Source organism: Balaenoptera acutorostrata, chromosome 14 (genome assembly GCF_949987535.1).
Source record: "Balaenoptera acutorostrata chromosome 14, mBalAcu1.1, whole genome shotgun sequence".
NCBI classification, from domain to species: domain Eukaryota; kingdom Metazoa; phylum Chordata; class Mammalia; order Artiodactyla; family Balaenopteridae; genus Balaenoptera; species Balaenoptera acutorostrata.
The window spans coordinates 17462024-17476213 of NC_080077.1; the positions used below are offsets into that span (position 1 = coordinate 17462024).

A 14190-nucleotide genomic window follows, 5' to 3' on the forward strand; every position below is an offset into this window, starting at 1 on the left:
TATGTCTGTGCTATTTGACATAATACAAAATTGACCTTGGCTTTGGAAAGAGTAGGATCAAATGAGTGACTCCAAGGACCCAAGCATATGCTAGCAGCTTATGGGACGCCTGCTGGTGACCTGAGAATGTGGCGGATCTAACAGTGAACACGTCTGTGCTGGGAAGGACTTACTGTCATATTCCTGTAATAGCTCCACGGCTGTCAAGAGAACAGCTCTGTGCTCTGGGTCCCTGATATTTAACTCATCCAAATCTTCCTCCTCCAGGAGCTTAAAGGTGTCCAAATCTTCATATCCATTGAACAGGAAAGTGGGCATGTGCTCCTGGAGGGAAACAAGACAGAAGTGAGTCAGCAGCCCAGCCATGGGATCCACGACCAATGACCGACCTCAAACCCCTAAACTCTTTTTCCATAGTCATTTTTATGCTAATTCAAAAATTAGTAAGTATCCTTTTAGCACAGTCTGTACCTCCCAGTCCTACAGCTTAGTGGGCAGGTGGGGCACTTCATTCATCAGGGGTTAAGAAGATTTACACTGCAGGCTGAGATGGACCCCACTGGCTTGCATTTTAATTGTGCCCTTGCTGTGAGCTGAAGCCTATAATGCCACCCAGTGCGCAGTGGAGGAGATTCTTCTTTCACTTAGAGCTACTGAAATCCAGCTCACAGAGACCTGTGACTTCCTCAGTAGCAAGACAGTTTTGCAAGGAGCAAACAGAATCTACCATGTAGACCCACCCCGCTAGATGCCAGGAGTAATAGTGGGAGAGAGGGTGGAAGGGAGAATCCTTACGGCCTCTGAGAAGCCAACCAGGGCGCCAGGAATTCGTGCTTACAGCCCTTCCTGGTAGTGGCTTGAAGCTCACAGCTCTCTGAAAGCTGCTCTTTGGACTAGGAGCAAATTTCGACCTGGAGTTTATGCTGTCACCCCCAGCGGAGGTCAAGGGCAGAGTCATGGTGCTGGTAACTATTTCTGTAGGATAATGGGTACTCATCGTAGCAGATGTAGGACCAGAATAGGACGGAACTCACTCTGAGGTTGATGCGATCCAGGAGATCCTCCACTGACTTGGGCTGGGGGGGTCTTCCTTTCCTCCTCCTCCTGGTGGGGCGCTTGGGCTTCTCCTCTTCCTCGTTGAGCACGTCCACGTAGATGAATTTGAATGTGCCCACCTTGTTGTTCAGCAGGCCCATCCAGGTGCCCATGGGGGGTTTGCTGATTATATCAATGATGTCTCCTTTCTGTGGCCCAGGGAACAAAGATCTTTCCGTTAGGTACATTTCCAAGCATGAACCATCTGTCAATCAGAAGCCTCAATCACACGCATGTGAAGACACTATGAAGTCCAGAATCAGGGCTCCACGAGTCACCTGCTACAATTGGGAGTCTGGCAGATACCGGACAGAACACTCCTGACCGTGCCGGATCTCATGGAGGCCCAAGGTCCCATCCCCTCTGGCCTCCTGCACCCACGGGGCAGTGGCCCAAGGTGTCCACCAGGGCTCACGGCTGGGTGGGCACCTGGCTCTCTAAATGCCCTGCCCTTACCCAGAGAACACCTACTTCTTAGAAAAAGAATTCCCACCAATCAGATGTCAGTGGCAACCGCTGTCCTGTAATCGCTTCATACATTTCGTGGAACCCCATCTGTCCCATATGAATGTCACTGATCACACAGAGAAGCCAGTCATGTCTCTTCAGCTGGTGAAAGCACAGAGACTGGAGGGTGGAGGGCAACAGGAATTCTGGAGGGAAGCTGAGGTCAGAGGACAGGGCCAGAGGGATGAGGTGGTGACCAAAGAGGATTAACTCAAGACCCTCCTCCATCCCCAAATGCTGGCTGTTCTCTGTTTCATTTTCCATTACAGAGGAGACCAGCTTATCAAGGTAGCAGAGACACTGGCCAGTCTGCACCACAACAGCCCAGCATTTAACAGCAAGGAGAAGAGAACACCTCTTAAGGCAACAAGGCACCCAGCGTTACTGCTCCAAGGCCAGGCAGACACACACCTTGAGCTTGAGTGAGTCTGTGTCATAGGGGCTGGGCGTGAAGTCGGTGTGCACCCTGGCGCGCCCACAGAACGGGCCCCGGTATGGGGGCTCCTCGTCATCACCGTCTTCCGACTTAACACTCTCCCTGTTGCTGGTCGAGGAATCGGTGGTGCTCACTGTTTGACCACCTGTACAGGAAAACAGGCAGAACACGGGTCAATACAGATTTCCTGCACAGCAAAGCTGAAGGCACTGAAGGGGACTTCCCTGGTGGCACAGTGGTTAAGAATCCGCCTGCTAATGCAAGGGACACAGGTTTGAGCCCTGGTCCTGGAAGATGCCACGTGCCGCGGAGCAACTAAGCCCATGTGCCACAACTACTGAGCCTGCGCTCTAAAGTCCACGAGCCCTAACTAGTGAGCCCATGTGCCACAACTGTTGAAGCCCGAGTGCCTAGAGCCCATGCTCCACAACAAGAGAAGCCACCGCAATGAGAAGCCCATGCACCGCAACGAGGAGTAGCCCCCGCTCGCCGCAACTAGACAAAAGCCTGCGTGCAGCAACGAAGACCCAATGCAGCTAAAAATAAATAAATAAATAAATTTATTTATTTAAAAAAGAAGGCACTGGGGACTTCCCTGGTGGCGCAGTGGTTAGGACTCTGTGCTCCCGACGCAGGGGGCCCAGGTTCGCTCCCTGGTCAGGGAACTAGATCCCACATGCATGCTACAACTAAGAGTTCGAATGCCACAACTAAGGATCCTGCCTGCCGCAACCAAGACCTGGTGCAACCAAATAAATAAGTAAATAAATATTTAAAAAAAAAAAAAAAAAAAAGAAGGCACTGAAGGCATCACAGGCTAGGAAGGTAAGGGCCAGAGGAGGGAAGTCACGACACACAGCCAAATGTCAGGACCAGAGCAGAGTCCAGGGGAGGATCTGAGTTTTCTGACTGTTCTCCCTAATCAAGCCCCCTCATCAGACAGGGGCCTCCATCAAGTTATCTTTATGACCAGGGAATCCAGGTGACACCAACACTCCCTGATGGAGGACACCACCCTTAACATTCATAACCTCTCATTTGTCAGGCACACTATTTTTACCCCATTTTACAGATGAGGAAACTTAAAGAGGTCAAGTAACTTGCTCAAGGCCAAATGCTTTTAAAGTAGTGAGTTTAAACTTGGTCTCTTCCCCCATAGCATTCGGCGGACACCACCATTGGACTGGGAGTGGTTGCACAGCATTTGTTTCAGGGACGTCTGTCATTCTCCTCTCCTCTTATTATTTTTTTTTCCCTGGTTCTTAGTTGATTATTTTTTTTCTTTTTTTCTTTTTTAATTTTATAGCTACTTTATTTATTTATTTATTTATTTATTTATTTTTGGCTGTGTTGGGTCTTCGGTTCGTGCGAGGGCTTTCTCTAGTTGCAGCAAGCGGGGGCCACGCTTCATCGCGGTGCGGGAACCGCTCTTCATCGCGGTGCGCGGGCCTCTCACTATCGCGGCCCCTCCCGTTGCGGGGCACAGGCTCCAGACGCGCAGGCTCAGTAACTGTGGCCCACGGGCCCAGCTGCTCCGTGGCATGTGGGATCTTCCCAGACCAGGGCTCGAACCCGTGTCCCCTGCATTAGCAGGCAGATTCTCAACCACTGCGCCACCAGGGAAGCCCCTTAGTTGATTATTTTATTGCTCTGATAATAATGTTTTAATCACCATTTTGTATTCATAAAAGTTATGAGGCCGTTAGCTTTCTTTGTCAAGCCAGAAGAGAATTACTGGCACTTCCCACTACCCGAAATGCATCAGGGAAAAATAACATTACATTATTGTGTCGAATTCTGCATAAAATGTTTCTGATTAAGGATTGGAGACTGAAGAGAAGCATCTGTCTTCTCTTTTATTAAACCCCCACTAAAATGCTAACAAAGGAACTGGATTCACTATGACAAGGAAAGTGGCAGGGGGCAATGCACAGATGAGAGATTTTTACCAAAATCTGTAAGACAAAAAAGTGGTCAGAGGATCGCTAATTACTACTGTAGGTGAAGGATGCTCCCAGAGGTCAGGAGGGCGACGTGTGTGCAGCAGAGCCCTAAGTCCTCTCCTCTCAATTGGCTGCTCATCTTCATGAGCCCTTCCCCTTGACCTACTCCCCCCCTCCAGTCTCCAGACGTTCTGCGGGCACGCTTTCCCTCTCTCCTCCAACCAAAATCATTACCCTCTCTTTTGTGGCACTGCTAGACATCAACTACTAAACAAATAGGACTCTAGGGCCAGCTATTTTGCAGGTCTGTCTCTGTAACAGCACCTTAAGGGTAAGAACTTGGTCTAATTTATCTTTAAACTGCCTGAACCTGACCCTCAGTAAAAGTCTGATTTTGACTCCAAGGAAATCATGTACGTTTGCACACTAGACCTACTCATTGAGCTTTGACCGCTCAGGGAACTCCGCAGACTCTCCACAGAACCTCCGGCTTTGAGCTTGGGCTTGTCCACGTGTTCGCTGTCAGGCTGAGAGGATGGAGGTGAGCCCGGCATTCCATCAAGGCCTGAATCCTGAAATGGGTTGTGACAAAATTATGTTTCACCAGAGTGGATGGGTGCCCTTTTGTAATTCACAGCAGTTTAGCCCTCAGCGAAATCAGTCAAATCTATCTTTATACCCAAGTCTGATTCTTTACCCAAAATGTACCTTCCTTTTTAATCTAAATCCTTGCTTCATTTTAAAGTTGTGGTTCATGTAACTATTAATTAAACACTCAAAAAGTATTTTTCATGCTCAAATAGATATTTTTGAAAAGAATCTATCTATCTACCTTGTAGACAAAACATTTCGTTAAAGGCTTAGAGACTCTTAGTATACTCCCTAGTTCAGTAATAACACTGGACTTCAAATGTAGATCAGATACAACCCACTAGTCATGTAGTATCCGGAAGTATCATCAGAGAATATTTAATCTATTTGAAGGGAAACATTTACACACACACACACACACACACAAAGCCCAGATTCTTATATTTCTGTTTACACAAATTACTAAAATTGGCTAATAAAATACCAACTTAGGACCCAGATATACAGTTGACCCTTGAACAACACGGGGGTTAGGGGCGCCGACCAGCTTTGCAGTTGGCCCTCCTTATCTGCGGCTCTGCATCTGTGGATTCAGACAACCACAGATCGTGTAGTACTGTAGCATTTACTATTGAAACAATCCACGTATGAGTGGACCTATGCAGTTCAAAACCTGTGCTGTTTAAGGGTCAGCTGTACAACAAACATACCATTTTTCGGTCTATAATACAATTTCCCTAAGTCACCCTACGATTTTAGCTTCTTTCACTTCTTCTTCTGTTGTTAATAAACAGCTGGGAAGTCCCTTTTAGATCCGAATGCTGACAATAGTGACTCAGCAGTACTTCTCACTTTTGGGGTGGCCACGTATCATTAGTTTGACAGCCCCGCATCGGCACATGTAACTAGAGCACGCTCACTTGATTTGAGGTGCTAATAGATAGACAGTGTCACACTTTAAAAAGTCTGCAGTCAGAACGGTTTACTGGCCCAAAGAGAACACTCTCTGGCATATTACACGGCCACGTGAACACAAAACCATCTAATGGAAACCTGTTATTTGCATAGTGCCGAATCATCAGAAGGGCTTTGATGAGATTCTGCGGGGCCCTGCAAACATATAAGGACAATAGAAAGGGCAGCTTCTGATCCAAAACACACTTCTGCTTTACATTTAAGGAAAGCGAGCAAACAACTGCAACAACTACAAACAGAGGTGCATCATTAGGAGGTTACTGAAGCTGCAAAGGATGAATTCCTGAGGTTTTCATTCCTCTTTTCTGAATCATAAAATAAGCCACCTTTCCAATTAAAATCTTTTTTAAATGCTTCTGAAAAAAACCTCCCAGTCTGAAAAACAGCAATATGAAATACACATCTCTGATACTGTATGTTCACAAATGCTTTTTAAAAATTATTAATTTATTCATCACATATTTATTGATTACAAGAAAAGGTACTATTTCAGAGGCCGGGCATACAGCAGGAACAGAGCAGATAAAAATCCGTACTAAAACAGTCGGTGTCTTTACTAAAAAGTTTTTTTTTAAAGCCTTACGATGTTAATTTCCTCTCTCTAAAAAGCATTATAATGATTCCTTCTTTTTTTGATTATGTGAAACGACCGCTTTAAAAAAAAACAGAACTAAAACTACAAGACATCTATATAGTAGTAAAATTATAGAAAAATGCTCAAAATGACGTGAAAGTTCTATGCTCATGATCTACAAAGCAGAAAACCCCTAGGAATGTACGTTTACGAGAGCTTTTAGTAGATGTTTCAATTTGGGGGAAAAGCCAACTAAATAAAGTGCTTTAATTCGTGGCACTGCTTTCACTGGCATGATGTCTGTCTCACTCGAGCGTGCACAGTTTGCTTCACTGCTGGGCAGAAATATAGAATCACCATCACTCCCACACCCATAGGGACAAGAAACGAAAAGATTAAGGAAAATATTCGTGGAGAAGAGATACCGGAGGCAGCCAGACTTCCCCTGCCAGGCTAACCGGCCCCAGTTTCTCAACCTGAGCACTCTCAGCACTTGGCACGGTTAATTCCATGTGTCCAGGACACATGGACTGTCCTGTGCATCATAAGATGTATCCCTGACCTCCATCCTCTAGATGCCTGTAGCACCCGATACCACCCCACCCTATCCCACTGCCGCTATTAAAAATGTCCCTAGCCAATGCCCCTGGGGTTGGTCGGGGAGCAAAATCAACCCCACCCCCACCCCCACCCAATACCCCACGAGAACCACTGTAATAAGCTGGAAATGTGCAGGCTTTGTTTGAAGCACAGTGCGGGAGGCTGGCTAGCTGGTGCTCAGAGTGATTCAAACAGGGGGATGCTTGGTTTTTAGCTCACCATGTCCACCAGAGGGCAGCAGCTGAGCAAAAATGCCTGCTTTCCCTGCTGTTCTATTTGGTAGATAAAGCAGCATCACCTGCATATTTCAACCAGCTCACACACAGAGACTTCAACAGACTACAGAAGGCATACTATAAAGGTGCCGGAGGAGAGTGCTTTGAAAATCTAATGGTCAAAATTATCTCAGGCCCAGCTTTCCAAGTGTCTTTATTCCCTCCACCCATAAAAATAAGACCCATAAAAAGAAGGTTATGTTCCTAGTGATGAACTTATAGAATTGGGGAAGGGAGTGGTGTCAATTCTGTGATATCTTAAAGTCTGCAGAGAGGACTGGTTAGTGAACACACCCCCGCAGAAACACGATGACTGTGTATGTCTTGCAGCCAGGAAGCACTTTCTGACTTTACTTCTCAGACTTGCTACGTGCTCCTAAGAACAACTTATGCTACATTTATTTGAAAAGTCGGCTGTCTAAGAAAACTTGAGTGTCTTTTTAAGGTTTGATTCTGGTGACATCCATTTTGGAGCAAGGAATATTTTAGAAAATAAAATCCTTCCTTTGTGTTCTAATTTTCAGTGCTTATTGCATTAAAGAATAATCATTTCTTTACATGTCTGTCTTTTTCTCTCATTTGTACATAGAAGTCAGGGCCTGTTTTGTATTCCCAGCACCAAACCTGGTGCTCGGGTGACCCTAAGTGCTTAATAAATATTTGCTGAATCCAGTGTTTGTCTACATAAACCAGGCATGGTCCTGGAGCCTGGTTAATGCCTGTGAATATATTTACCACCATTTAAAATCTCAGACCAACAATCCTCAGCTTTTCTTGTTTTTGGGAAGAACCAAGGGGGCTTTTTGCTCGGCTGTCACATACCTGCTCAGAGACAGAGCTGCTGTATTTTTTAGACATTCTCTTCCTCATTGTCTCTTTCACTGATTTCACCTTTTTTCCAAGAGAGATTCGGGAGGCGGTAGGTGATTTGATTACTTCTTTATACACAAAATCTCCTTCTTTACCCTGCAAAAATAAAATGTTATAAGTATCTTAATCACAGAAAATGAAGCCCCCAAACAGGTTTTATTATTCTAACCATGAATGTCCTACCTCTCAGCAAAACACTGGCATGCTCCAGGATCTCCACATTTTTCTTATGTTAACTCAGTGCTATGTTATTTATCTTTGTGATTAAAAATTAAAAGCTATTGACTAAGCGGCTTTTGCTTATTTGTTTGTTTAAAGTGGGATGTGAGTCACTTTGTTTTATTTAAACTTAGCATATTCTTCTCCTGTTACATGTTTTCCCACCATTTTAAATACCCAAGGGGACTGTATTTTATCAATAAAGAATGATTTAGATGAACCAATGTTCACTTAATCCCAGCAGTGGGCAAGAAGAAAAGGATAATACTACTGAATCACCCAAAAAAGTGGTAAGAACAAAATGGCAAATCTTAATCATTAGAAGTCCAGCATCTGGGGACGTCCCTGGTGGTGCAGTGGTTAAGAATCCACCTGCCAACGCAGGGGACACAGGTTCGATCCCTGGTCTGGGAAGATCCCACATTCTGGGGAGCAACTAAGCGCATGAGCCATAACTACTGAGTCTGCGCTCTAGAGCCCATGAGCCACAACTACTGAGCCCACGTGCCACAACTACTGAAGCCCATGCACCCTAGAGCCCACAAGCCATAACTACTGAGTCCATGCACCACAACTACTGAAGCCTGCATGTGCCCTAGGGCCCGCGTGCTGCAACTACCGAGCCCGTGTGCTGCAGCTACTGAAGCCCGTGCGCCTAGAGCCCATGCTCCACAACAAGAGAAGGCACCGCAATGAGAAGCCCACCCACTGCAATGAAGAGTAGCCCCTGCTCGCCGCAACTAGAGAAAGCCCACGCGCAGCAATGAAGACCCAACACAGCCAAAAAAAAAAAAAGTCCAGCATCCGATCAGATTTATATCATTGTAGCACTTCCTGTGGCCAACTCCTAAGACTGTGTAAATTTCCTTTTCTGAACAAGTTAGATTGTGGTCTCCTTTCATTCTTTTGCATTAAAAAAAAAAAAAAAATTCCCCTGAGGGGGAAAAAATCATACTTTTTATTTTTTAAAAGATTGACTACATAAAATTATTGGTTTATAAATCAATAAAATTTGATATCCAAATAAAATAGTTTTAGTCTTCCAGGAAATTCTCAAACACTTCAAAAAATCATATATGGGTGCTTTCGTTAACACATGACCATAACAACTATAAAGCACAGAATACTAATTTCACAGTTGCGTGACCAAATGCACAAGGGGAAAACAAAACTGTATGGAAAACTCACCTACATCTCTGGCACCTCAGAAAGTAAACCTTAGGGAGAACCTGTACACTGTAAAGGTGGCCTGTCCTCGGACTGTGATCCAGTGGCAGGTCCGAGGAGGTGGTCACCTTGGCCCTGAGGAGTGTGGTTTGCTTTGGCCCCAAGGGGACTGGGTTCATTTCAGGATACCCCAGATCAGAAAGACCTACGCTTGGCGTAGGGCTATGCACTTGGCCTATGACAAGCCTGGTTTTCAGAAATGCTGTCACATACTCTTGGAACCCAAATCACAGGGCTCCATCCTGTGGCACTACCTATGTGTAACAGTCACGTGCACTTGCAACTAGTATGAACAAAAAACACATGTGCACCAATAACTAAGACCATCTAAACTCATCTGGACGTGTGACTTGAAGAAACCTGGAAACCAGGGTATTAAAGAAATGATGCTACTGCAAAGAGAGAGATGGAGGCCACAGGTGGTCATCATTCAGTCCATGTGGGACTGTGAAGAGTCTTTAAGATGGGGAACTAGAGCTTCTCTCCAAATGCGATTTAGGATCCCGAGGAAAAGGTCACCCAGTACCGATTCTCAAAGATACTAAATGTGAAACTATGTCAACCACACCACTTGAATCCAAATCTTTTGCTTCCCCTCTGATGTATACTCACCAATGGGTCAGAATTATTACTGCCAATGTGCAGAGAACGATTTGTCAAGTCAAATCCTCCAAAACTGCAGGTTCTCTGTGGAAAGGAGAGGGCAGAGCAGGAACAATCCAGTTATGCTAAGATCATCCAGCAGTGCACCAACCCAACACACGTCCCTTCTGTAGGATGTCACTGAACCACAAACGTGTTACAGGATGAGAGTAAGAAACGAGAAATGATGAAGAAAAAAATACATGATTCATGTTATAAGGAGACGGCACGCATTTTGCCCTTCCACAGGCCACTGGAACTGTGCCTACACCAGAGGTTCAGAATCCCCTTCACAGGCAAAAACCAACTGGTTAAAAAAAAGAAATACACCAACCAAAAAACCATACATGTGTTAAGTGCTCTAAGATTCCCTGTCTCTTAGCAGCAAAATTTCCCTTCCAGACCCCTTAATATCGGCTGCATACAGTAGTGATAATGAGGGAACATGTATTAGGGAACCCATGTGCTCAGAGTGGTCTTGGAAACCCAGAAGTGAAGTCCTATAGCCCTGCCACTGACAGCAGGCTTTTCTGAGGGACTCTTGTTTTGTTTAGTTTTAAATCGCTGAGATGGAGGGAAAAAGGTTATGTTTATAGTAGAGTCCAATCAGGCCAAGAGGATTACTCACTCATTGCTTCCCTGACCTAGCCAAAAATGCTGATAACTCTCCCATCTAACTGCCCAACTTAATTACTTATGACCCTTTCCTCAGAGTGTATGAAATAAAAAGACACCACATTTGCCCAGAAAGAAAAAGATTGATTCTGTAGCTGTCTCTGACCACACTACTTTAATTTCAATAGGAAAAACACTGATAGAATGAAAACTTTACTGTCCTTTCGGTTGGTTTCAAACTTTATGGAACTGCTTATGTTTCAGTGCTTCTATATTTCCAGAACTTGGTTTGAATTCTCTGTTGTTTTTCTAGCAAAAGCTACTCAAGCACCACCTCCCCCCACCAACCCCCAAATCTTTAAGAAAAAGGAGAAATTCAAAGCACATTAATTTTTGTTATCACCGATTATCTTCTTAAGCAATTGGTAATAAAATGTGAATCACAGATTTGGGTGCCAATATTTTGTATTACCTGTTTCTCAGAGAACTCTAGTTAACAGCTATTAAAAGGAAGAAATGAACAGAAAAGCACACCATATACTATAAACATTGCTTTTTTAAAATAAATACACCTTAGATACATATTAACTGAACTGAGAAAATAGAAACATCCAGGAAGGAAAGTGCCTAGGTTTATGGAATCACACAGATAGGGATCCAAATCCTGGTTCTACCACTTAACTTGCTGTGTGACCACAGGTAGAGTACTGAACTCTCTGAGCTTTGGTTTATTCATTAGTAAAATACTATCTATAGCCTATATTTGAGACTTCTAGCACACTGCCTGGCACAAAGCAGACACTTTAGGAATGTTGGTTTCTTCCATTACTTTTCATTAGGGCCACACTGAGAATTTGGTAGCTTGTCCTGACAATTGCTTTATTGAAGTTTAGGCTTAGTCAACATTCTAAATATGCAAATGAAGAACTGGAGCTTAGCTCTGGGCCTTATAATTCTGGGAGCTTCAACTGTAAAACCAGAGCAATCCCAGGAATCGGCCAAAAAGTGAAAGATAGCAGGTGTAGCAGAAGGAAAGGCCAGGAGATACAGAAGTGTTATATTTCAGGATAACCGACATTCAGGATATCACACAGCTGTTTTTCTCCTTCAGCAAAGCTGTTGCTGCTGTTTTAAATAATCAACCACAGACATAACTTTCAATGGACATTATTCTCATTTTATATAAAAATATCAATGGACAATCTGATTTCCCTTACAGTCAACTTAACTGGACCTGTATCTACTCTATAAAAAGAGGAAGACCTCTGTAAACAAAAACACTCACCAAATCCCCTAATCTGCAAGCAATGTTATGACCATCTCTCAAGGCTAATTTTTAACTTTAACTTTCCCTTTCCAGCTTATAGTGTCAAATAAATTTTCTCATTTTTGCAAAGGCAGTCATTTTATTCTAGTTCCTCTCCTGTGACTCAGGGCTCCACAGACACAGTATGGCGTCCAGATGCCTCATCATTTTACGGCTTTTGTACTTTCCTGCTTTGAATTCCAACACCGACTGCAGCACTGGAGCCCAGCATGTTATTTCTGATGCATATGAAATAACTGACAAAGAATTTATGTGGAAACTACAACTGCAATAAATTAGAAGCTCATTTATGTCTTCATATGACTGCTGCATGCATTGTTTCCTAAAATAAGAAGTTTAGAGGAAAGAGTGGACTGGTTTTCTTAACTACCAACTAAAACCTCTCCCAGTGACATGCTAAGATATTTGGAACTGATTCTTCTTTATCAATGGAGGATGAACAAAATATAACCGTCAGCACCACTTGAACTAATCTCCAACTTTTTCTGTAATATCAGGTAGTTCTTGAAGCAGCACTCTTTCAACAGAGAAAACAAGAGAGAATAGTAAAAGAATGTAAACCAATCTTTGGTGGTCTACATGAATAAAGCTTAAATGAGGTTTTTCAAGTTCAAACATCTCCTGTACAGATAATTACAAGAACATTTTAGATAGATGCTTGTGGATGAGAAGAGCCAGTCAATGGAATGGTCATGCAGCTGAAAACACGTTTTGGGGGGGTTTGGATTTTTTTTTTTTAATGGACAAAATTCCAAAATGTCATGCATGTCTGTTCCCCCAAACAAAAATTGAATGACCAAATAAAAAGCAAAACAAGTGACCGTTTCCAGTGAGTACAAAGCATTGTCATTTCCCTGAGGTTTCATCAAGCAAATATGGCATTTTTTGAAAGACAAAAAGATCAAGGTTGAAGAGTAAAGAAAACTATACTTTTGAATAAAATGAAAGAGATATATGACAAGAAGAAAGGAAAACAATTTTTGAGTAAACCAAGTAAAGAAATTATTTTAATCCCTTAAAAAAACAAAAAACAGGGCTTCCCTGGTGGCGCAGTGGTTGAGAGTCTGCCTGCTAATGCAGGGGACACGGGTTCGAGCCCTGGCCTGGGAAGATCCCACATGCCGCGGAGCGGCTGGGCCCGTGAGCCACAACTGCTGAGCCTGCGCGTCTGGAGCCTGTGCTCCGCGGCGAGAGAGGCCGCGGCGGTGAGAGGCCCGCGCATCGCGATGAAGAGTGGCCCCCGCTTGCCACAACTGGAGAAAGCCCTCGCACAGAAACGAAGACCCAACACAGCCAAAATCAATCAATCAATCAATCAATCAAAAAACATACGCATCTGATTCAAGATCCTCATTAAAAAAAAAAAAAAAAAAAAAAAAAAAAACAAAAAACAAAAAACAAAAAAAAAATCCTCTTCTGTTGTTAAAACACTTATATTCTGGGACCTCTCTGGTGCTCCAGTGGTTAACACGCCGAGGTTCCACTGCAGCGGGCACAGGTTTGATCCCTGGTCGGGGAACTAAGATCCCACATGCTGCACAGTGCGGCCAAAAGAAAAAGAACTTACATTCCCCTATGTTCTCTGAATAATTAGAAAATTAAATTTTGTTTTCTTGATTGTACAGTTATACTAACAAGAAACGATATGTACAAATTTCTGATTTAGCACTGAACATGTATTTCAGCAAGTATTAAAACTGTCCAGTACTGCCTCAAGTTCATAGTACTTTAAAAATACCCAGCCTCAGGCTGGTACTGGGGATAGAGGTTACAGAGTGCCACTTTTACAGGGGGTGGAATTGGTACGTGAAAACAAGCTTGTCCAAATGTCCATACTCAAACGTCAATGAAGAATTAATCACTGGCTCACAATGTGCACACAAGGGCCCACAATGGCACAAATCTTGGAAATATAACTTCTAGAGAGAAGGTCCTGATGAAGTTATATCATTAACCGGTCAATAAATAATATAAGGGATACATGAGCAACTCAAGGCACTCAATCGGAAAAATTCTCAGTATTGCATGATTTAAACCCATGGGGCTGAGTCATCAATTCACAGAAAAGAGGTGGATCTGTTCTATCAAGGTCATGTCCAAAGGTACAGAGGCAGATGAACTAGGCAGAACACCTCTGAAGGTAAAAAACAAATTATACCAGGACTAAGTAGCCACAAGTATTTCCTAAAAGATCTGTGGGTCAGAACTGAAGGAGTGACAACAAGAAATAATAACAAAGAACTGTTATTTTACAACAAAAACAAAACCAACCGAGACTGTTGCCATGACAAAGA

General features: G+C 43.6%; 1 protein-coding gene across 5 annotated transcripts in view; it reads right to left on the minus strand.

The window, feature by feature from the left end:
• SASH1 (SAM and SH3 domain containing 1) overlaps positions 1-14190 on the minus strand; it is a 255831-nt gene that overhangs the window by 16669 nt on the left and 224972 nt on the right. For all 5 annotated transcript variants that reach the window (XM_057527624.1, XM_057527623.1, XM_057527625.1 and 2 more), the window contains 6 exons: positions 9925-9999; positions 7819-7962; positions 4418-4553; positions 2014-2183; positions 1035-1244; positions 174-324 (listed from right to left, as the gene is read on the minus strand). In XM_057527624.1, coding sequence (XP_057383607.1) covers positions 174-324; positions 1035-1244; positions 2014-2183; positions 4418-4553; positions 7819-7962; positions 9925-9999 — 886 coding nt within the window. The remainder of the gene's footprint in view (positions 1-173; positions 325-1034; positions 1245-2013; positions 2184-4417; positions 4554-7818; positions 7963-9924; positions 10000-14190) is intronic.